General features: G+C 40.4%; 1 protein-coding gene across 16 annotated transcripts in view; it reads left to right on the top strand.

The window, feature by feature from the left end:
• The window catches only part of LOC127966579 (hornerin), a 129996-nt gene that overhangs the window by 14884 nt on the left and 89807 nt on the right, over positions 1 to 25305 (top strand). For 3 of the 16 annotated variants that reach the window (XM_052567719.1, XM_052567728.1, XM_052567738.1), the window contains exon 1: positions 7792 to 8019. In XM_052567719.1, the coding sequence (XP_052423679.1) occupies positions 7851 to 8019 (169 nt within the window). In that variant the 5' untranslated portion in view covers positions 7792 to 7850. Of the gene's footprint in view, positions 1 to 7777; positions 8020 to 8507; positions 8643 to 9341; positions 9513 to 10349; positions 10452 to 25305 lie in introns of those variants that run through there. The other 13 variants (XM_052567798.1, XM_052567805.1, XM_052567790.1 and 10 more) reach the window with 9 other exon arrangements.

Raw genomic sequence — 25305 nt, 5'->3', positions numbered from 1 at the left:
CTGTTTCTCTCTTATTCTGAGGTCACCGTAGCCACCAGATCCAGTCTGTATCCAGATCAGAGGGTCACTGCAGTCACCCGGATCCAGTACGTATCCAAACCAGATGGTGGATCAACACCTAGAAAGGACCTCTATATCCCTGAAAGACAGTGGAGACCAGGACAGCTAGAGCCCCAGATACAGATCCCCTGTAAAGACCTTGTCTCAGATGACCACCAGGACAAGTCCACAGGAAACAGATGATTCTTCTGCACAATCTGTCTTTGCTGCAGGCTGGAATTGAACTACTGGTTTCGTCTTGTCAGAGGAGAATGGCCCCCCAACTGAGCCTGGTTTCTCCCAAGGTTTTTTTTTTTATCCATTCTGTCACTGTCATTTTGCATTATTGACACACTATTTTCTTAATGAATGTTGTTCAGTTGCTTTGACGCAATGTATTTTGTTTAAAGCGCTATATAAATAAAGGTGACTTGAGTTGACTTGACAAAATATCCGCCTTGGAAAGTATGCTCGAAAAAATTGTCAGTTATTTCTTAAGTGAAAGTAAACAGTTGAGGAAAAAATGGGATGTGTATTATATTGGATGCATTCATCGTCCCTTAAAGAGACCGCGCCCAATTTAGCTACTGGTTGCTGTAATGTTAATCCAAGAAAATGAAAGAAAATCACTCACTGCTCTTGACTGAATTACTTTGTAGTTTTAACAAGAATTAATGCACAGTCAACAAAGTATTGATAGTTGTGTAAATATTGTCATAATAACAGTTGTCTGTAGTTTTGGTTTATTGTAATCCATTACATACATTTCTATCAAAGTTATGACATTATCAAGACAAATTTTGTTCTGACACAGTTTAACTCTAAGTTCTTGTCATATTTTATAACCATTTTACAAGCGATAGCAAATAAACTGTAATAATGTGAGAAATGTTGAAGGTGTCTGAATAAATGTAGGTTTGATTGTAGATTTCATTTTTACATTGAAGACTATCCAGTGCTATTTTACATTTAATTATTCGATTTCTGTACCTTGACACCTACAAACTTAAAGAAATTGTTTTTGTACATTGTGTAAATAGCACAAATAAATAAAAATGAATGACCATACAAATTAAACAATTTCAAACAGGGCCCACTGGGTACAACCTTCACCGGGGCCCCGCTGACTCCAGCTACGGCCCTGATGATAGGCCTATCTAAGAAAAAAAAAAGAGAGAGAGGTTTCGCTATTTCCAATTAATGAATTTTTATTATACTTTATAAAATATATAGGTCTACAATTAATTTGCCCCCCAATATTTTATAGCTCACAACTGTACAACTAATACGTGGACATATTTTAGAGATAATAGCCTACACAATGAATACTATCCTGATCCACTACCTCAAAGCGCCCGTTTCTCATTCAAGACATGCATCACTGGTAACTAGAAATGGGTTGTTCTTGAACAATTAGTTCATTTGCATTTGCAAAATTCAATAGGTTCTGTACTGGAATTAGTCTACTTTAGTTCACCTGTTTCAGTCAATGCAATCTGAGCCGGAAAAAGAATTGATTAGTTCTTTTTTTATATATATTTTATTAATGCCAAGGTACCAAAAATAAAAGTACAGGGGATGTCAATATTGCTTACAAAGAAGTGGCATTATCATTTACAAACGTATGTAAACATAAAAATAAATACTAAATGAAAGCTTTAACAAAATAAATTAAAAATATTAAACCGCCTTAAAAACATTAGTTTTAACAGCCTTAAGATTTTTGGAAGATTAAATAGTTTGGATATGCTGTTGAACCTGTTTTTTTTTTTTTCAAATAAATATATAAAGGATTTTGGTGAATATGAACATTTGCAAGGTCATAATAAAATATTCATTAATTTAAACAATTAACTTTTTGAATATTAAAAAACCAAACAGTACATCCTTTAAAGAGCCACAAAGATGGGAAATCAAAAATTACATGTATTACAGTGTATGATGTAGCTGTCCATCTGTGTAAACAATGTGCAAATAATTAAACCTAAAAGTACACGATTTATAAAGTTATTGGTTTCTAAAGTAAGGAGTCAACTCTGAATCGCTGAAACGAGTCGTTATAGATTTCAAATCTTTTTGCCCATCTCTATGTACGTCACTAGGAACACTTTGCATAATAATTTCCGCCTACCGTGTTGGGAGAAACGGAACTCTGACCTGCCCCACCCCCACACACAGATGCTCTGGTTGGTGTGAGAGCATCATGTCGAGGAGACCGTTTGTTTTATTTTCACTGCCAAAGAATGTAGATCAGAAGAACCAATGGCTAAAATTCATTTTCACCACAATACCAGAGCAGTACAACAAATCCCTTTTGTTGTGTTCACAACATTTCACTGATGACTGCTTTTCTAATCTCTGTGAGTACAGCGGGATTTTCAAAGTGTTTGCCATAAAAGATGGTTCATTGCCAACTTTATTTAGAACAACGAGCATCTCCGAATCACAACGCGAACTATGATTATGAAGTTATGTGTCTGTTTTCTCCCGCGTGTCTTATCAGTATGTGTGCTGTCTGCAGCCTTTGTTTGTGCTGATCGTCATGTACAAACACGTCATTAAAATGAAGTGTAACTCCGTGAATACTCAACGAAGAGACATGAGAGAGATATCTATAGAAAGCTAGACATGTCTACTTTAAAACTAAACAAGTGCTGCTAACAGATACTCTGTGATAAAGTAATCCATATGAAAACAACGCGATGTCTGTTTTTCATGTCTCCCTTCATTATATCCAATGTGACCACGCCCCCACGCTGAACGCGCTGTTGATTGTGTCTCATCAGCTCCTGTGATTCTGTATCCAAACCCAGCTCATCCATGTCTCATCCTGTCTGATGATCTGACCAGTGTGTGATACATCTGGGACAAACAACTGCTTCCTGATAATCCAGAGAGATTCGACATCTGTGGGTGTGTTCTGGGTTCAGAGGGTTTAAACTCAGGAACACACTGCTGGGACGTGGAGGTTAAAGAGTGAATGCTGGAGTCTTGGGGTAATTACAGCATCAAACCAAAGGAAAGGACGAGATTTCTTTAGGATTGATGTCTGGTGTATGCAGTATGATCCGTACAGACTGCTAGGGCCCGGTTTTCTTGTTAAATGGGAGCTTGAGTTTGTGAGAGTTGATCTGGACTATGATGGAGGAATGGTGTCATTCTCGGATCCTGAAACTAACACACATCTACGCACATTCACAACCACCTTCACTGACACAGTCTTTCCATTTTTCTGTAATCTTGATGAACTTAACTATCTAAGGATTTTACCAGTTTACAAACAAATACAATACAAACAAAATCACTGAAGCATCATCTGGGGCTATGCATAAAGCCACACTGAGTTAAAATTGTAGTCTTAATGGTGTAAAAATTCTAAGAATTATGTAATTTTTCTCTTTTTCCCAAGTGTTTAAGACTTGCAGAATTTGAATAAAAGGGATTTAGAGTTGAACAAACAAGTGAAAAATTATATATTAAGTTAATTTAATGAATTTATTTAAACTCATTATTCTTAACTTAATGAAAAATCTAAATGTCAATAAAACTTTAAAAAATCAATGATGAAGATAATTATTATTACTAACTTTTTTAACGTTTTTTCTGTTTAGGTCTGCTATTTTCTTAGTTTCTTTTGATGATATGAAAATGCATTTTTATACTGCACTTTTTGCATATGATGCATAGAGTATACTGACATTTAGACTTAGGTGTAGTTAGGTGTAAAGGGCAACATCCGTCAAGAATATTACAGTAAATAAAAATGTGTCATTTCTCATTTCATTAATCAATTACTTATTAAACATAAAGTAACCTATTACTAAAATGCCATTTTGTGCATTTGAAAAAATCATAAACAATTTTTTTTTGAATGGTGTCGCATGACACTATGTCATAAACTTGCAGACTCACTATTGGTTGATTCATTGGCTGAGGCTGACCGTTTTGTTTATACAAAATAGAATTCTGTCTGTCAGATCCTCAGTGTTTGTTCATCTGACTCAAAATGAAGTCTTTATACAGTATCTCGTACATGAGTGACTGGTATTGGTTCGGATCATGATTTTGTTTATTATGGGTTGTGAGTTCAATCCACATTGGGACCTTATTTCAGGATTTTTGATATCTGACTAATGGAGTGAAATAACTCTGGGTTTGAACCAAACCCCATATACTGTATGCAAGCTCTTCACCTTACACCTTTTTGAGATAAAATAGGTCACCTAGGATATTCGCGTAAATCTGATGAGAAAGTGTTTTGAGTAGTGTTGGTTGGGCATTTGGTGCTATTTTTATTTATTTATTTTTTACATAGCAGGGCTGGAAATTAACAGTGATCTTACAATTCTACATAAATAACTGGTTTGTTTAGATAAATACAGCATTCCCCTTCAGGAAACTCACACTGCATCCTTTAGTGGACACTATGGAGAATGCCATCAGAATGATCGGTTTCTGAAATATTTGTGAAAGCACTCCAAATCATGTGAAGTCATTAGCGGCACCCTGGAAGAAAAAGAGACCAATATTGTCAACGTCAGCGATTATTCGCATTAGATTATTATTATTATAATAATTATTATTATCTAATGGCATCAATAAAGCTTCAATAAAGCCGCAATGAGGTATTGGGACTTCTATTCATGGACACTGATTCTGAAGGGGAATATCTGCATTCAGATGACGGTGATACTGAAAGTGAAAGTATAGCCCTACACCATGCACAAACGGTGAATCCTTTGCCCAATGTAAATGGTCCTTTGCCAAATGTCAGAGGTGTGAACAATGTTTGCAGGGGTCGGAGTGTTCATCACGAAATTAGCAGGCGTGTTATTGTTGCGGAGACAAGGCAGGAGATTTTTACCACGCTAGACATGTACATATTTGTCTTCTGACCGCACCTCTCCGCAATTGAGGTGACAGTATTGTGATGTAGACTTTGTCTAACGCCACTGGGTATGTTAGACGAGTTTGAAGTATTCATAGGACAGTTAGGAGGCAAGGTGGGGAGTCGCAATGACACTGACAGCTGTGCACACTCGGCGCATGCGCGAGGCAGATCTGGCCGCGCTGATCATAGCAGAAGCAGAGGCGATGTGACACCGGGCATAGCTTTTGAACTAAACAGGTCTTGTCTACTTGTCTTTGTGTGTCATATGAATAATATATATGTGCCCCATACATGGAATCAGAGTGCCTGCTGCATGTAGTAAATTGAAAATCCCAACCGCTACATGCATTCGGTTTGTTTCTACCATTTATTAGTAATGATTTACACAGTTTGTTTACTACTTACTATTTCCCTGAACATTCAGTATTGTGCAATATAGCACACAGAAGGTGAGGGACATTTTTGGGGGGAAAGAAGTGCTGCATTTTATTATTTAAACATGTGACTTTTCATGTAAATTCTATAATTCAAGATGGCCACCCCCATATGACGTCATAATATGCAAATTAGATGGGAAAATGTAATCCCTACATAAACATTGGGTTATCCTTAATAATTTGACAGAAAGTCTCTATCTTTTACAAATTTTAAGATATAACCTTTTGAAATTAAGATGTCAAAATCGAACGTTTTAGGAAAAAACCTCTGGCGCCTAAAGGGTTAAAATGCACGTCATTATAAAATTAAGCTTTGCTTTGATATCCGCAGATTCAAGTGACTCATATGCTGTGTGTGTGGGCAAGAAGCACATATATTTAAATCGGGGGGAGCTGAATGCACTCCTTGCGGTTATTTCTTTGTGAATACATAGTATGCAAATTGCAGAACTGCTGAGAGGGAAGGTAGGAAGCCTGGTTCTTCTTTGCTTCACCTTTTACCTGATACTGTAGACAGTGTTTGCATAACCGTGCTCGCCTATTGCAGACAATGCGTGTTACTGATGCAGTCGCAGTGAGATTTACATCCTAGCATCCATGGTTTGAGTCCTGCTGCTGCTAGTTCAAACTTATGTGCCCTTCAGAAGCTTTCATTCTTCAAGGAAACAACGCCTTGTGGTGCCATCCCAAAGAGATTCAAAATCACTCTCACAGGCCTTTTCCTGGACTGTTCCCAGCTGGTGTAATGACCTTGCAATCTCAATTCAAACAGCTTCATTACTCATTTTCAAAAAACATCTAAAGACTCATCTTTTTTTGCCAGCACTTGACCTATTAAAAGCACTTACCATTTCTTGTCTATCCTATTCTTAGAAAGAAAAAAAAACTTGACTAAGGGTTCTGTAGTTGTTTTACTGAGTAGTGCCCTAATGGTTAGAGAGTCGGTTACGAATTCGAGTCTCTGGCCAGCAGGAATTATAAGTGGGGGGAGTGAATATACAGCACTCTCTCCTGAGCAAGGCACCGAACACCCAACTGCTTCCCAGGTGCCGCAGCATAAATGACTGCCCACTGCTCTGCGTATGTTCACTTTGGATAAAAGTGACGTGACATACAGCCAAGTATGGTGACCCATACTCAGAATTCATGCTCTGCTTTTAACCCATCCAAAGTGCACACACACTGCAGTGAACACACACACCCCTGGAGCAGTGTGCAGCCAATAATGCTGCAGTGCCCAGGGAGCAGTTTTGGGGTTCAGAGCCTTGCTCAAGGGCACCTGAGTCATGGTATTGCCAGCCCAAGACTCAAACCCACAACCTTAGGGTTAGGAGTTATACTCTCTAACCAATAGGCCATGACTTACCCTGTCCACGACTTCCCCTTGGGTTGAATGCAGAGCATGAATTCAGAGTATAAATCGCCATATTAGGCTTTGTCACATCACTTTCACTTTTTTTCAAATACAATTCCATGTTGTTTCTAATTTTTTATACAAATAAGAATATGTGTAATATGAGAAAGTGGATGTGCTAGGTATGATGCAGATGGGTAAAGAGCTTTGCTTTTCTGTTCTCTCCAGAGGGATTTCAGTCAGCATTTGCGAGAGCATGTCTAGCTCTCGATGGGATTAAAGTGATGCTTGAATTAAGCAAGCTTAGCTCTCTGAGTTAAATGGGTGTTGTGTGATGCAGTCACAATAATCGGTCCCACCAAGGCTTGACTCTCTCGAGGGATGAGAGTTGAGCCCCTACACTCCATGGTTCGGTTCCCATGGCCACCATTGCAGTGAGGCGGGATCAAGCATGGGGTTGTAAATGGTGCACGAGAGGAGTAGAAAGTTTCCATTCAAGCTCCTCGTTACCTCTCTTAAGTGTAAGTTCAAAGTATATCAAGGGTGTTCTTGTTGCCTTTGATGGCTACCCAGATTGTAGCAAAGTGCCCCTCCCAAATGAGTTTGGGTTTTAAGTAGGGTTCCTTAAAAAAAAAATACAGTATACAGAAAAATGTATATGCAATGAGGCTATAGAGCACACTCATCTCTGAAACACCCTTTAATTTTGTGCAGTTTTCATTATCAGTAGCTCATTAGGCAATAGCACACAGTTTTATGTGGCAGTATACTATATGCTTCAGGAACATAAATCAAAGCATGCCTATCAGTACCATAAAACGATTGCTGTACCTGCTGACCACTGTATATTAATTTTGTAGTTGATAGTGGCAACGTAGAAACACACAGTCCTCTAGTAATTAAACTACCTAAATTATTATGACATGGCGTGAACACACTTCAGCATTCAGCTCGTCCAACCCCAATCAAACACATCTGAACAAGCTAATCAAGGTCTTCCAGATTACAGCTACAGGCAGGTGAGTTTGATCAGGGCTGGAGTTGACTTGATCTCCTTGGGTCTTTAAAAACCCATTTTACCGCAATTTCTATTGCATTGACGCTGTTATTTGTGTTAGTTTTGTGTGCCATGTTGTCTGTGCTTTGTGACGCACCAATTCAGTGCATTTTTCCAGCAAGGAAAATTGTGATATTGCAGGTAAGGAGGATGACTGCTCTAGTGTACTGTTCATTGATTGCGGTTTTGAGTCTTTGTGGATACTTAAATGCAACAGATGTTACTCCAGGACGAACTGCAGGTGAGAAGATCTGTTAAATTGTTAATGCAGCAATCAGGAAATAAGGTCTTCTGAAAGTAACACTATTAAGGAATGAGTGGTAGGTCTTACAACCCTTGATTTTAAGTGGTTAAATTTAAGGTTTGAGACCCATTGCATAACCCCTGACCCAAACCACACTCCCTGGCCTCCCCCAAAGATCCTCTTAAATCCTCTAGTGGCTGGTTACTGTCTGGTGACACTGACAGTTGTGCTGTCCCATCGAGGTTGTTGTTCTGATGGAGGCTGTTCTGTAGGATACACATGCTGTCAATTTGATTGGGCGTGTGCATGTTACCGTTTTCCAGAGTTCCAGTTAATAATGGATGCTAGGGGGCCACAAAAAAGGCCAAAACCAAGCAAATGTAACCCATTGAATTCAACGTAAGCTTGAAGCATAGACTAAAATGTTGAAAGTGAATGGAAGTGTTTGGACTTCAGTGAATCTTTTGGTCATGTTTGTATAACAGTAAAGCCAGGAGAGTGTCCACCCCAAACACCTGGAAGCTCCTGTACCAGGTTATGTGACTGTGACTCTAGCTGTCCTGACAATGAGAAGTGTTGCAGCAATGGATGTGGACGTTCCTGTACATCTCCTTATACAGGTATGTTATTGCTTTTGTTGGTAGATGAGGGTTTTTTATTTCTTCCGGTAGCCAATATTCATATCCAACTTCAAGACCCCCAAAAAGGTTTTGCCCCTATTTTGGTAGCCCAGCCCCACATATACATGGCTGAAGTGCACGATAATACATTTAGCAAACCTGACATGTGCATATCAAGCGACTAAGCAGAACTAATATGTGCCTATCGAGAAGAAACCAAGCAACCTTGGCATCCGATTGAAGGCCTTCCTGCTCCATGAGTTTTCTCCAGTGCTGGAAAGCTGACCCCATACTTAAACCGGTCCTACTTGCCTTTATCGCAAACCTCCTTTTGTTCTGCAGACTTCTCATTTAATTCCCTTTTTAATCCGTCATCTCTTCTGCTGTTCCTGTGCTTATGCCAGTCCTGTGCACAGCGTTCTCTCTCCTCCCCATCAGGAGAACATGCGCCCCTTACTGCTGATTGGCTCAAAGTGTTTTGGTTCTCTACCCAACTCTTTCTAAAGCACTTTTGAAAATCCATGCCCCACCTTTACTCTCTTAGGATGGTTTTAAGCCTAGGATGGCTTTACCAAAGAGGAATAATTGGAATATAATTTACTCTGCAGCTGAAACTTGCTATTTGTGTTTCGTGCTGTATATTGAAGTGGCATACAGCCTGTATGCACAGACTAAAGCTGACTATCTGTGTCCATGCAGTGAAGCCGGGTCAATGTCCCAAAACGAAGAGCGTTCCAGGATGTGCTGAAAGCTGTTTCCATGATGGCCAGTGTCCTGCCACACAGAAGTGTTGCCCAACCACCTGTGGCCATGTATGTAGTGAACCAGATGATCAGGAAAGTGATGAGGCAAGTGGTCAGGGATACGGAGGTGGTTATGGACAAGCAAGCGGTCAGGGTTACGGAAGTGGTCAGGGAAGTGGTCAGGGTTATGGAAGTGGCCAGGGAAGTGGTTATGGCGAGGGACGTGGTCAGGGTTTCGGAAGTGGGCAGGGAAGTGGTTACGGCCAGGGAAGTGGTCAGGGGTACGGAAGTGGTCAGGGAAGGGGGTACGGAAGTGGTCAGGGAAGTGGTCAGGGTTTCGGAAGTGGTCAGGGAAGTGGTTACGGCCAGGGAAGTGGTCAGGGGTACGGAAGTGGCCAGGGAAGGGGGTACGGAAGTGGTCAGGGAAGTGGGTATGGTCAGGGAAGTGGTTACGGAAGTGGGTATGGTCAGGGTTATGGAAGTGGCCAGGGAAGTGGGTATGGTCAGGGAAGTGGTCAGGGTTATGGAAGGGGACAAGGTCAGGGAAGTGGTCAGGGTTATGGAAGGGGACAAGGTCAGGGAAGCGGTCAGGGACAAGGACAGGGACAAGGTCAGGGACAGGGACAAGGTCAGGGACAGGGTCAGGGGAGCGGACAAGGACAAGGTCAGGGGAGCGGTCAGGGGAGCGGACAGGGACAAGGTCAGGGGAGTGGACAGGGTCAGGGACAAGGTCAGGGACAGGGTCAGGGGAGTGGACAGGGTCAGGGACAGGGTCAGGGGAGCGGACAGGGTCAGGGACAGGGTCAGGGGAGCGGACAGGGTCAGGGACAGGGTCAGGGGAGCGGACAGGGTCAGGGACAGGGTCAGGGGAGCGGACAGGGTCAGGGACAAGGTCAGGGACAGGGTCAGGGGAGCGGACAGGGACAAGGTCAAGGACAGGGTCAGGGGAGCGGACAGGGTCAAGGACAGGGTCAGGGGAGCGGACAGGGACAAGGTCAGGGACAGGGTCAGGGGAGCGGACAGGGACAAGGTCAGGGACAGGGTCAGGGGAGCGGACAGGGACAAGGTCAGGGACAGGGTCAGGGGAGCGGACGGGGACAAGGTCAGGGACAGGGTCAAGGTCAGGGACAGGGTCAGGGGAGCGGTCAAGGTCAAGGACAGGGTCAGGGGAGCGGACAGGGTCAGGGACAGGGACAGGGTCAAGGTCAGGGACAGGGTCAGGGGAGCGGACAGGGTCAAGGTCAGGGACAGGGTCAGGGGAGCGGACAGGGTCAAGGTCAGGGACAGGGGAGCGGACAGGGACAAGGTCAAGGACAGGGTCAGGGGAGCGAACAGGGACAAGGTCAGGGAAGCGGACAGGGACAAGGTCAGGGAGGTGCTTGGGGAAATGTTCGGGCACGTGGTCCCAGTCAGGGATGTGGTCGGGCACATTAATACGTGGGCTTTTTTGCATGGATACTTGTTGGAATCTTTCAATTCAGTGCTCTTATTCATGGATTCCTCCACCCCGTTTAAATGGTTCAGAAAGATTTGTCACCATTCCTCAAATAAACATGCTTGATTGCAGATTTGGTGTTGTCTGGGTCTATATTTTTTATTTTTAAATCCAACTTGAGTGAAGAAAAGGTGCCTTGAAATATGCCTGAACTGTGCCAAGAAGATAACAATTAAATGGTTCCAGAAGGTGCCCCCAACACTTTGAGGAATACTTAAGGACCGTGAGGGGAAATCCATCGTACGGAAAATAACGAACAGCTTAAGATTCAAATTGTGTCCGTTTAAATGAGACCTGGGGAATTTTGAACAGTTTCTATATTTGCTGGCTAACTTAAGATTTTTTGATCCCATCCAAGGTTGTTCTGTCTAGTTTTGTTAGTGGTTCGTTCCCATTTTAGCTTTCATCTGTTTGAAGTTTCATTTACATTTTGTAGAAAGCAAGTGTCTCTTGCACTGTTTTGCAAGCTGTTTATTAATGGCATAGTCGCCGATGCATATGGGGATTTACTTGAATACAACGACGCATAGCTATGACTAATTTTGTTAAATGCCTTAACCCACTGGGGTTGAAGCCAGCACTGGTGTATCTTGTACTTTCTTTGTGAAAACTAAGCCATTTTTTTTTATTGTACACAAGGTATTTGAAATTGCAAAGTGTGTGTATAGTCCTAAAACAATAGGCTTTGTAAAATTAAAGAAAATAAAACGGGTGCTCTGTTCTGTCTGTTAACTCTTCAGACATGAAACAACTGGAGTCTCAGAATATTTGCCTCAAAGACATCCGAAAACATCACAGTGACTATGTATATGGGTGATAGACAGGGCCGTCGCTAGTGCGGTGAAAGGTGGTGACGATTATAGGGGCCCACCGCTGAGGGGGCGGGCCCAACAATCTCAGCCTAAAAAGATGCTCAGGACAGTTGACGGGCCACTGCTGTGCATCGTCACGAAAGCTTATCTTTTTCACGTGTTTTTAAGCCTTTTCGATTTAAACATTAAAGCATCCAAACACAAGACGCGGAAAAGCTTAACAGAGTAGCTGGTTACTCGGACGCTGTGTTTAGTGCACACCCAGAGAGAGAGAGTCCCATATCACGGACTGCAACACTGAACCGTGCTCTCTTCTGTGAAGTTCTCCTCGCAGTCCCTCCTGCACATGTACTCGATGGCGCCGCAGATGGCTGCTTCAGAGCTTGGCTCTCCAGTGTTTGTGCTGTTTTTGTTCGTTTTTCCTGTTTTTTGTTTAACAAACACGATCAGTTTCACCAGGGATGAACTGCTGAACATTCGGCAGAACACACCACAAGATCTTTTACCGGATTTAAATTATTCAGACGTTTTACTGAACGTTGTTATCGGAGGAGCGGCGGCGCTGATCAAGCGCTTCAGGACGCGCAGACGGGGGAAGCGAGCGGGAGTGCTCGTCAGACTCAGGAAGCGCGGATTTCGAACGCCGTTGCCTAGCATCCATCTCGCAAATCTCCGCTCTCTACCCAACAAAACAGATGAACTGCTTCTGCTCTCTCGGACAAATAAGGATTTCTCTCACTCTGCTGCTCTGTGTTTCACGGAAACCTGGCTGAATGACGCCATACCGGACAGCGCGCTCCATCTGCCGGGCTTTCAGCTGTTCAGAGCGGATCGCTAATCAGAATCAACTGGGAAATCGCGCGGCGGCGGGACATGCTTTTACATCAATGAACGGTGGTGTACAGATGTAACGGTGTTAAAGAAGATGTGCTGTCCTGATTTAGAAATGCAGTTTGTCAACTGCAAGCCGTTCTATTCGCCGCTGGAGTTTCATTCTTTCATTCTGGTCAGTGTTTACATCCCTCCGCAAGCGCATGTGAGCTCAGCTTTACAGAAACTTGCTGATCAGATCACAGACACAGAACAACAACACCCGGACTCTGTTTTAATCATTCTTGGGGACTTTAACAAAGCCAATCTCTCCCGTGAACTGCCAAAATACAGACAGCATGTTACATGTCCCACCAGAGACAGTAATATATTGGATCACTGTTACACCACAATAAAGGATGCATATCACTCTGTTCCACGAGCAGCTTTGGGACGTTCTGATCACTGTCTGGTTCATCTTATACCGTCCTACGAGCAAAATCTGCTAAACCTGTAGTAAGGACTGTGAAGAGATGGACCAGCGAAACAGAGCAGGATTTACAATCTTGTTTTGACCTCACTGATTGGAGTGTTTTTGAAGCTGCTACCACCGATCTGGACGAACCGTACGAGACCGTAACATCCTATATTAGTTTCTGTGAGGATATATGCATTCCTACCAGGACTTATTTAACATTCAACAATGATAAGCCATGGTTTACAGTAAAACTCAGACATCTTCCTCAGGCCAAAGAGGATGCCTACAGAAATGGGGACAGGGTCTTGTACAATCAGGCCAGGAACACACTGAACAAAGAGATCAGAGCGGCTAAAAAGACCTACGCTAAAAAGTTGGAAGACCAGTTTACTTCCAACGACCCAACTTCAGTGTGGAGAGGTCTAAGAGCCATCACAAACTACAAGACACCATCCCCTTGCACTGAGGCTAATCAACGACTTGCTAACGACCTGAATGAGTTTTATTGCAGATTTGAAACCCCCATCACCCATTCTGACCATCTCCCTACACAACCATTAACACATCCTGCAATCCCACCCTCAACACCTCCTGCTCTTCAAATCTGTGAAGATGATGTGCGCCAGGTCTTCAAGAAGAACAAAAGAAGAAAAGCACCAGGCCCAGATGGTGTTACACCAGCCTGTCTGAAAATCTGTGCTGACCAGCTGGCCCCCATCTTTTCACAGATCTTCAACAGATCCCTGGAGTTGTGTGAAGTGCCTTCCTGCTTCAAACGCTCCACCATCATCCCCATCCCAAAGAAACCCAAGATAGCATAACTTAACGACTACAGACCTGTGGCTCTAACGTCTGTCGTCATGAAGTCGTTTGAAAAACTGGTTCTGGCTTATCTGAAGGAAATCACTGGACCCTTACTGGACCCCCTCCAGTTTGCTTACCGAGCAAACAGGTCCGTGGATGATGCAATCAACATGGGACTGCACTTCATCCTGCAACATCTGGACAAAACAGGGACTTATGTGAGGATCCTATTTGTGGACTTTAGTTCGGCATTCAACACCATCATCCCAACAGCCCTTCAGACCAAACTGACCCAGCTCTCTGTTCCTAGCTCTATCTGTCAGTGGATCACCAGCTTTCTGACAGATAGGCAACAGTTAGTGAGACTGGGGAAATTCACATCAAACAGCTGCTCCACCAACACTGGTGCCCCTCAGGGATGTGTTCTCTCCCCTCTGCCCTTCTCCCTGTACACCAACGACTGCACCTCTAAAGACCCCTCTGTCAAGCTCCTAAAGTTTGCAGACGACACTACAGTCATCGGCCTCATCCAGGAAGGTGATGAGTCTGCTTACAGACAAGAGGTTGAGCAGCTGGCTGTCTGGTGCAGTCTTATCAACCTGGAGCTGAACACGCTCAAAACAGTGGAGATGATCGTGGACTTTAGGAGAAACCCACCTGCACTTTCCCCACTCACCATCATGAACAGCACTGTGACTGCAGTGGAGTCATTCAGATTCCTGGGAACCACCATCTCTCAGGACCTGAAGTGGGTCAATCACATTGACTCCATTGTTAAAAATGCCCAGCAAAGGTTGTATTTCCTTAGCCAGCTGAGGAAGTTTAACCTGCCACAGGAGCTGCTAAAACAGTTCTACTCGGCCGTCATTGAGTCTGTCCTCTGTACTTCAATAACTGTCTGGTTTGGTTCAGCAACAAAATCAGACATCAGAAGACTACAGAGAACTGTTCGGACTGCTGAAAGGATTATTGGTGCTCCCCTGCCCACCCTTCAACAACTGTATACATCCAGAGTGAGGAAAAGGGCTCAGAAAATCACTCTGGATCCCTCACATCCAAGTCACCCCATCTTTGAACTTTTGCCTCAGAGCCGCCAACACCAGAACAGCAAGGCACAAGAACAGTTTCTTCCCCCAGGCAATCTACCTCATGAACAGTTAAATGTTCCCTACTTATGCTTATAAACGTGCAATATCCTTATATTTATTTGTTAACCCTCCATCCTAGAACATTCCCGCATCTCACTCAATCCTATTCCATTATCATTTATAGCACAATTGTTTATACACTTATTTATTTGTCAATTTGCAAATCTCAATTAATTTTTTTTTTTTCCTGTGTGTTGTTGTCTCTGTGTACTGGAAGCTTATGTCACTAAAACAAATTCCTTGTATGCGTAAGCATACTTGGCAATAAAGCTCTTTCTGATTCTGATGAACGAACAAATACAAATCACAGTTTGAACAAACAAAAAGATGTGAAAGAGCCCAATTCAGTACTCATGGTGTTCTGGTGTTCAGGGCTCACACAGAGAGAGGCGTCTCAAAACTCTTGAACACCAAACTTTCTTTATTCTCTTGTGCCGACAAATACATACAAAATACCTAGAATATCAAAATCAACTTTTCCTATTTGGTGCCTAAACTCTGGAATAACCCACCTATCATTGTTCGGGAGGCAGACACACTCTTTACAGTTTAAATCTAGGTTAAAGACCCATCTCTTTAACCTGGCTTACACATAACATACTAATATGCTTTTAATATCCAAATCCGTTAAAGGATTTTTAGGCTGCGTTAATTAGGTAAACCGGAACCGGTAACACTTCCCATAACACCCGATGTATTTGCTACATCATTAGAAGAATGGCATCTACGCTAATATTAGTCTGTTTCTCTCTTATTCTGAGGTCACCGTAGCCACCAGATCCAGTCTGTATCCAGATCAGAGGGTCACTGCAGTCAACCGGATCCAGTACGTATCCAAACCAGATGGTGGATCAACACCTAGAAAGGACCTCTATATCCCTGAAAGACAGTGGAGACCAGGACAGCTAGAGCCCCAGATACAGATCCCCTGTAAAGACCTTGTCTCAGATGACCACCAGGACAAGTCCACAGGAAACAGATGATTCTTCTGCACAATCTGTCTTTGCTGCAGGCTGGAATTGAACTACTGGTTTCGTCTTGTCAGAGGAGAACTGGCCCCCCAACTGAGCCTGGTTTCTCCCAAGGTTTTTTTTTCTCCATTCTGTCACTGTCATTTTGCATTATTGACACACTGTTTTCTTAATGAATGTTGTTCAGTTGCTTTGACGCAATGCATTTTGTTTAAAGCGCTATATAAATAAAGGTGACTTGAGTTGACTTGACAAAATATCCGCCTTGGAAAGTATGCTCGAAAAAATTGTCAGTTATTTCTTAAGTGAAAGTAAACAGTTGAGGAAAAAATGGGATGTGTATTATATTGGATGCGTTCATCATCCCTTAAAGAGACCGCGCCCAATTTAGCTACTGGTTGCTGTAATGTTAATCCAAGAAAATGAAAGAAAATCACTCACTGCTCTTGACTGAATTACTTTGTAGTTTTAACGAGAATTAATGCACAGTCAACAAAGTATTGATAGTTGTGTAAATATTGTCATAATAACAGTTGTCTGTAGTTTTGGTTTATTGTAATCCATTACATACATTTCTATCAAAGTTATGACATTATCAAGACAAATTTTGTTCTGACACAGTTTAACTCTAAGTTCTTGTCATATTTTATAACCATTTTACAAGCGATAGCAAATAAACTGTAATAATGTGAGAAATGTTGAAGGTGTCTGAATAAATGTAGGTTTGATTGTAGATTTCATTTTTACATTGAAGACTATCCAGTGCTATTTTACATTTAATTATTCGATTTCTGTACCTTGACACCTACAAACTTTAAAAAATTGTTTTTGTACATTGTGTAAATAGCACAAATAAATAAAAATGAATGACCATACAAATTAAACAATTTCAAACAGGGCCCACTGGGTACAACCTTCACCGGGGCCCCGCTGACCCCAGCTACGGCCCTGATGATAGGCCTATCTAAGAAAAAAAAAGAGAGAGAGGTTTCGCTATTTCCAATTAATGAATTTTTATTATACTTTATAAAATGTATAGGTCTACAATTAATTTGCCCCCCAATATTTTATAGCTCACAACTGTACAACTAATGCGCGGACATATTTTAGAGATAATAGCCTACACAATGAATACTATCCTGATCCACTACCACAAAGCGCCCGTTTCTCATTCAAGACATGCATCACTGGTAACTAGAAATGGGTCGTTCTTGAACAATTAGTTCATTTGCATTTGCAAAATTCAATAGGTTCTATACTGGAATTAGTCTACTTTAGTTCACATGTTTCAGTCAATGCAATCTGAGCCAGAAAAAGAATCGATTAGTTCTTTTTTATATATATTTTATTAATGCCAAGGTACCAAAAATAAAAGTACAGGGGATGTCAATATTGCTTACAAAGAAGTGGCATTATCATTTACAAATGTATGTAAACAAAAATAAATACTAAATGAAAGCTTTAACAAAATAAATTAAAAATATTAAACAGCCTTAACAATATTAGTTTTAACAGCCTTAAGATTTTTGGAAGATTAAATAGTTTGGATATACTGTTGAACCTGTTTTTTTTCTTCAAATAAATATATAAAGGATTTTGGTGAATATGAACATTTGCAAGGTCATAATAAAATATTCATTAATTTAAACAATTAACTTTTTGAATATTAAAAAACCAAACAGTACATCCTTTAAAGAGCCACACAGATGGGAAATCAAAAATTACATGTATTACAGTGTATGATGTAGCTGTCCATCTGTGTAAACAATGTGCAAATAATTAAACCAAAAAGTACACGATTTATAAAGTTATTGGCTTCTAAAGTAAGGAGTCGACTCTGAATCGCTGAAACGAGTCGTTATAGATTTCAAATCTTTTGCCCATCTCTATGTACGTCACTAGGAACACTTTGCATAATAATCTCCACCTTCCGTGTTGGGAGAAACGGAACTCTGACCTGCCCCACCCCCACACACAGATGCTCTGGTTGGTGTGAGAGCATCATGTCGAGGAGACCGTTTGTTTTATTTTCACTGCCAAAGAATGAAGATCAGAAGAACCAATGGCTAAAATTCATTTTCACCACAATACCAGAGCAGTACAACAAATCCCTTTTGTTGTGTTCACAACATTTCACTGATGACTGCTTTTCTAATCTCTGTGAGTACAGCGGGATTTTCAAAGCGTTTGCCATAAAAGATGGTTCATTGCCGACTTTATTTAGAACAACGAGCATCTCCGAATCACAACGCGAAGTATGATTATGAAGTTATGTGTCTGTTTTCTCCCGAGCGTCTTATCAGTATGTGTGCTGTCTGCAGCCTTTGTTTGTGCTGATCGTCATGTACAAACACGTCATTAAAATGAAGTGTAACTCCGTGAATACTGAACGAAGAGACATGAGAGAGATATCTATAGAAAGCTTGACATGTCTACTTTAAAACTAAACAACTGCTGCTAACAGATACTCTGTGATAAAGTAATCCATATGAAAACAACGCGATGTCTGTTTTTCATGTCTCCCTTCATTATATCCAATGTGACCACGCCCCCGCGCTGAACGCGCTATTCAGATTCAAACTGAAGCGCGGAGCTTGAATACACCCACACAGAAGAAAAAGCAGCGAGACTGTTCAAGTTTTTTATTTTACTGTTTGCTTCGCGATGAGAGGAATAAAACATAATTCACCCCAAACAGATGCTAATGCATAGTTTACCATGAAGTTGTGTGCGGAACAACCAATCAAACCTGACTATGTTAGTTGACCAATCAGAACACAGTATGCTACCGAAAGGTGGGGTTTAAGGAAACTGAATCTTTTGAATAGCTTCGCGCGAACCGTTTGGGGATCTCTGAGAATTGAGGTAATTTTAAAATTATATTTTGACAAAATGACAATGTTTTTTAATCTTGGATGGATTTAAACCTAACGTACAGGACTTATAAACAGTGATAGGAAGCTTAGAATTTTCATCTTACTGGCTCTTTAAAAGCAGAGAGAAACCCTGTAGCACACTGCGATGGATAACATTAGAGAATTAAATCCAAAATAGCTGTGTATGAGGACAATCCCAAATGATATGTATATCAGTTTCATTAGGGTCACCACAAAAAGAACAGCTTGTATATATGTCTGATTTAAACCTTTTCAAAAACACTTTAGCTGGGTAAAATTTGAATGAGATTTCTCTAACCTTATTAGTTTTTTTGTATTCTGAAGACAGACTCCATACTTTTTTCCAATCAATATGTTCAACCATATTCTTTCAATAAGACACCACATATGAAGTTGATACAAGTTCCTTTTGAAAAAGTGATCTAATCTTATAGTTACATGATGAAGGATGTGACAAAGAGCATAGTGTTACAGACACGCCAGGTTCCACCTCCTTCCAATCACAGCGCACTCCCTCACCTGAATACTAATCACTCCCGCCTGATGGCTAGAGGTCAAATAGTGAAAATGGATTTATTAAATGTAGAAGAACTTTCTTGTCCTGTATGTCATGGATTCGCCAAAACTCCTGTTCTATTATCATGTGGTCACAACAGTGTCTTCAACAGTTGTGGAGATTCAAGGAAACTCAGGAGTGTCTTGTCTGCGGGAGAACATCCTTAAAAAAATCCCTGTAATCCTGTGTTTAAAAACTTTGTGCAAGTCATTCCTGAAGGAGAGAAATGAGAGCCATTCTCTTGGGTCTGAGGAGATATGCTGTTTACATGGTGAGGAACTCAAGCTCCTCTGTCTGGAGGACAATGAGCCTGTGTGTACAGTGTGCAGAGATTCACAGAAAAACACGAATCAAACTTTCAGACCCATAAGTGATGCTGTTCCATCATATAAGGTGACACAGATTTACATACGAGTATAAACTTATGTAATAGATTACATTTCAGAAATCTCTGGTGTCTTATTGATTTTTCACTTTAAATTCTAGGAAGCGCTCAATACAGCAATGAAGGCCTTACAAGAGCAACTTAAAAAGAGAGAAAACTTTAAAAGTGTTTGAGAATAGTTCAACGTATCAATGTGAGGATTGATCCTACTGACAAATGAGATATTTACATGATTAAACCCTGATTAGAACAGCTGAATTGATTTGTCGGATATAATTGCTTATTCCTTTACGTGTCATAGAGGCGCTTTCCATATAACGTTTTATATTTGTACAAACGTTATATTCTATCCCCAAACTCTAACAAACCTACCCCTAAACACAACCCTCACAGCAATGTTTTTGCTTTTTTTTATTTTATTTTTCACATTTTTTAAATCTTATGGCAAATCTAATAATAAAAGTAAATCGTGGGCACAAAATAATAATGTCCTACTTCCTGTTTGCATTCTCATTAACCTGTTTTCGAAAAGCATTCATCTTCTGTTAACAGTAATGCCTGCCGCCTTTGATTTGACCAACTTAAACATTTTCACATTAAGTCTAAAATTTCCTTTGGTTTTTGTCATCCTAACAACAAACCGGGCAGATCGTAATGAAGTTCAGAATGAAGACTACCGAATATTGTGACAATCTGGCCATTTTTAACTATTACGGGGCACTATTAGTGTTTCACATAAACACTGATTGACCTATAGTGCCTCAAGTACCATCAGGCCATAATTCTCCAAGGTCTTTTTTAGGATCGAAAATATGCCATTTCATTTAGATATGGCTGCCACATTTTAAAGTTCAGTTGCTATACAGTACTTTCAAATTCTATTACATAAGTATTAAAAAGACATTCTAAACCATAATTTTGTGAAGAGAACCTGATGAGATTCATGTGTATTATGACCTTACAGACACAGAACATCTACCACAGTACTACTTCAGAAAGTTAATGTTAGTTAACGAACCCACATTTAGCAAATGACTCTTCATGCTGCTCCAGAATAAATTAGATCTTTGAGATGACGTAAATGTAATTTGATTTCAGTCTCAAGCTGAGCACTGTCAGATTAAACAACAGTTTAAGAAGCATCATCAGTTTCTCAGAGATGAAGAAGCAGCTACAATCGCTGCACTGAGGGAGGAAGAGGAGCAGAAGAAGAAGAAGATAAAAGAGAAGCTTGAGGAGATCAACAGACACATCTCAGCTCTTTCACACAATTAAAGATCTGGAGGAGACCATGAAGGTCAATGATGTCTGTTTTCTAAAGATCTGATTTCAGCTCATTCATTGATTGATTGAGTTCTTGATGAATGTACCAATGTTCTTTGTGTAGGAAGGAAGATGGCAGGGTCGGCTTCCACTACTGACTGCTTCATTTATAAATTCCAAACAAAAAGTGGACAAAACATGCACAGACAAAACAATCAACATAAACTCAGTCCACAGCCGAGCAGTCCTTCTCTCTCTCCGCAGGTGCCTTCTGGAGCTTTGATTCATGTGCCACATTACTTGGGCAATCTGCCGTTCAGAGTCTGTAAAAAGATGCTGGACATTATCCAAAAGAGTTAAGTCTGTAGACAATATGAACTGTTCCACACAAACACACTGGAAATAAAGCACTGGGGAGATTGACAGGTTTTAGCATTATGTGTGAATAACCTGAGTTAGTACACCAAAATGAGCTATAAACAAAAGAAAAGCATGATGTAGGGTGATACATCAGTTCACTTTGATTGATTATATTTGTCATTATCATATGACATGGGATGCAAATCTGAAATTTGTTTGATCAATAGGACGAGTGCTTGGGCCCGGCTTTCTTGTTAAATGGGAGCTTGAGTTTGTGAGAGTTGATCTGGACTATGATGGAGGAATGGTGTCATTCTCGGATCCTGCAACTAACACACATCTACGCACATTCACAAACACCTTTACTGACACAGTCTTTCCATTTTTCTGTAATCTTGATGAACTTAAAGGGGGGGGTGAAATGCTCGTTTTCAATCAATATCCTGTTAATCTTGAGTACCTATAGAGTAGTACTGCATCCTTCATAACTCCAAAAAGTCTTTAGTTTTATTATATTCATAAGAGAAAGATAGTCTATACCGATTTTTCCCGGAAAAACACGACTGACTGGTGACATGTGGGCGGAGCTAAAGAATCACGAGTGCCAGTAGGCTTTTGCGTTGAGAGCGTTTGGAAGCTGTGACATTATCGTGAGGACAAAACCATCATCCAAAACAAACCATGGCTAACAGTCAGATTCAGCGTATATTTATGATCCAGAATCAGATCCCGAGGCTGAAACTGAACGAGAGCAGCAGCAGCAACGACTCGCTCCGAGCGGGGCTCGAACCCGGGTCTCAGGCATGGGAGGCGGACGCACTAACAAGGAGGCAGAGATATTTTAAGCAGTTTTACTCACTGCCTGCGGTTCCAACACACGATCGTGACCCTTTTTCGTTGGGATTGCATCATCCTTAAGAAATAAACGATACGCAAATCCGTCGTCAAACTGGGCCTTGTTTGTAAAACAAGCATCTTCGAAATGCAGGGAACAAACACAAACACTTGCACAACTCCGTTGATGCTCTGTAAAAATAAACTCCGTCGACTGGTCCCTTAATGCTGTTTTTTCTTTGGTAATCTGTGCAGGGTTGTCTTTCCCTGGCAACCAAAAACACACTCCTTTTGTGACATTTTGTGACGCTCTCGCTCTGATCAGTGTGCTCAGCCTCTCAGTGCTCTGCTATACGGGAGCGCGCGCTCTTCCAGCAGACGTGCCCTTAGGACCCATATAAGGAAATTCCGCTCCATCTAACGTCACACAGAGCCATACTCGAAAAAAAACTTTCCGAAACTTGTGGCAAACCGGAAGGAGTATTTTTGGAACAGAAATACTCCTTCAAACATACAACTTAATTTTTGAAACTTTGTCCATGTTTAGCATGGGAATCCAACTCTTTAACAGTGTAAAAAACTCAGTATGCATGAAATAGCATTTCATGCCCCCCCCCCCCCCCCCCCCCCCAGTTTACAAACAAATACAATACAAACAAAATCACAGAAGCATCATCTGGGGCTATGCATAAAGCCACACTGAGTTAAAATTCTAAGAATTATGTAATTTTTCTCTTTTTCCCAAGTATTTAAGGCTTTCAGAATTTGAATAAAAGGGATTTAGAGTTGAACAAACAAGTGAAAAATTATATATTATTTCATTTAATGAATTTATTTAAACTCATTATTCTGAACTTAATGAAAAATCTAAATGTCAATAAAACTTTAAAAAATCAGTGATGAAGATAATAATTATTATTACTTGGAGCCTTTCAGTGAATTCCATTACCGTCATTGTCAGGGCAAAAGCCAACTTCATAATGTTCCAAAAGGCCAATTGGATTCGAGTATTTCAAAGGGCTGTGTAAAAAAAAGTGCTTTAAATAAAGACATTTCAAAGAAGCATTTGCTAAGTGCTTTGTGTAAAACACTTTTCAGAAATTCAGAGTTTCATGTATGGTGCTTTGAGAGGTTTCCTCTGCCGGGGTTTTTATTTTATTTCATTTTTTTATCTTTTTTTGTGAAAAAAAATAACTTTTTTAACGTTTTTTTTTTCTGTTTAGGCCTGCTATTTTCTTAGTTTCTTTTGATGATATGAAAATGCATTTTTATACTGCACTTTTTGCATATGATGCATAGAGTATACTGACATTTAGACTTAAGTGTAGTTAGGTGTAGAGGGCAACATCCGTCAAGAATATTACAGTAAATAAAAATGTGTCATTTCTCATTTCATTAATCAATTACTTATTAAACATAAAGTAACCTATTACTAAAATGCCATTTTGTGCATTTGAAAAAATCATAAACAAATTTTTTTTTTGAATGGTGTCACATGACACTATGTCATAAACTTGCAGACTTACTATTGTTTGATTCATTGGCTGAGGCTGACCGTTTTGTTTATACAAAATATAATTTTTATTCCACAACACTTAGGTGTGATCAGCACTATCTGAAAGCAAAATCTGTCTTAGACCTTGCTAAAAATGTTATGTTGGTCTGTCTGTCAGATCCTCAGTGTTTGTTCATCTGACTCAAAATGAAGTCTTTATACAGTATCTCGTACATGAGTGACTGGTATTGGTTCGGATCATGATTTTGTTTATTATGGGTTGTGAGTTCAATCCACATTGGGACCTTATTTCAGGATTTTTGATATCTGACTAATGGAGTGAAATAACTATGGGTTTGAACCAAACACCATATACTGTATGCAAGCTCTTCACCTTACACCTTTTTGAGATAAAATAGGTCACCTAGGATATTCGCATAAATCTGATGAGAAAGTGTTTTGAGCAGTGTTGGTTGGGTATTTGGTGCTATTTTTATATATTTATTTTTTACATAACAGGGCTGGAAATATACAGTGATCTTACAATGCTACATAAAGAACTGGTTTGTTTAGATAAATACAGCATTCCCCTTCAGGAAACTCACACTGCATCCTTTAGTGGACACTATGGAGAATGCCATCATATGTGTGAAAGCACTCCAAATCATGTGAAGTCATTAGCGGCAGCCTGGAAGAAAAAGAGACCAATATTGTCAATGTCAGCGATTATTCGCATTAGATTATTATTATAATAATTATTATTATTATCTAATGGAATCAATAAAGTTTCAATAAAGCCGCAATGAGGTATTGGGACTTCTATTCGCGGACACTGATTCTGAAGGGGAATATCTGCATTCAGATGACGGTGATACTGAAAGTGAAAGTATAGCCCTACACCAAGCACAAACAGTGAATCATTTGCCCAATGAAAATGGTCTTTTGCCAAATGTCAGAGGTGTGAACAATGTTTGCAGGGGTCGAAGTGTTCATCACGAAATTATCAGGCGTGTTATTGTTGCGGGGACAAGGCAGGAGATTTTTACCGTGCTAGACATGTACATATTTGTCTTCTGACCGCACCTCTCCGCAATTGAGGCGACAGTATTGTGATGTAGACTTTGTCTAATGCCACTGGGTATGATTTACACAGTTTGTTTACTACTTACTACCTGAACATTCAGTATTGTGCAATATAGCACACAGAAGGTGAGGGAAATTTTTTGGGGGAAAGAAGTGCTGCATTTTATTATTTAAACATGTGACTTTTCATGTAAATTATATAATTCAAGATGGCCACCCCCATATGATATAATAATATATATATATATATATATATATATATATATATATATATATATATATATATATATATATATATAATATGCAACTTAGATGGGAAAATGTAATCCCTACATAAACATTGGGTTATCCTTAATAATTTGACAGAAAGTCTCTATCTTTTACAAATTTTAAGATATAACCTTTTGGAATTAAGATGTCAAAATCGAACGTTTTAGGAAAAAACCTCTGGCGCCTAAAGGGTTAAAATGCACGTCATTATAAAATGAAGCTTTGCTTTGATATCCGCAGGTTCAAGTGACTCATATGC

The sequence above is a fragment of the Carassius gibelio genome, chromosome A4 (assembly GCF_023724105.1).
Source record: "Carassius gibelio isolate Cgi1373 ecotype wild population from Czech Republic chromosome A4, carGib1.2-hapl.c, whole genome shotgun sequence".
NCBI classification, from domain to species: domain Eukaryota; kingdom Metazoa; phylum Chordata; class Actinopteri; order Cypriniformes; family Cyprinidae; genus Carassius; species Carassius gibelio.
This window is presented reverse-complemented; position numbering and strand designations above follow the sequence as displayed.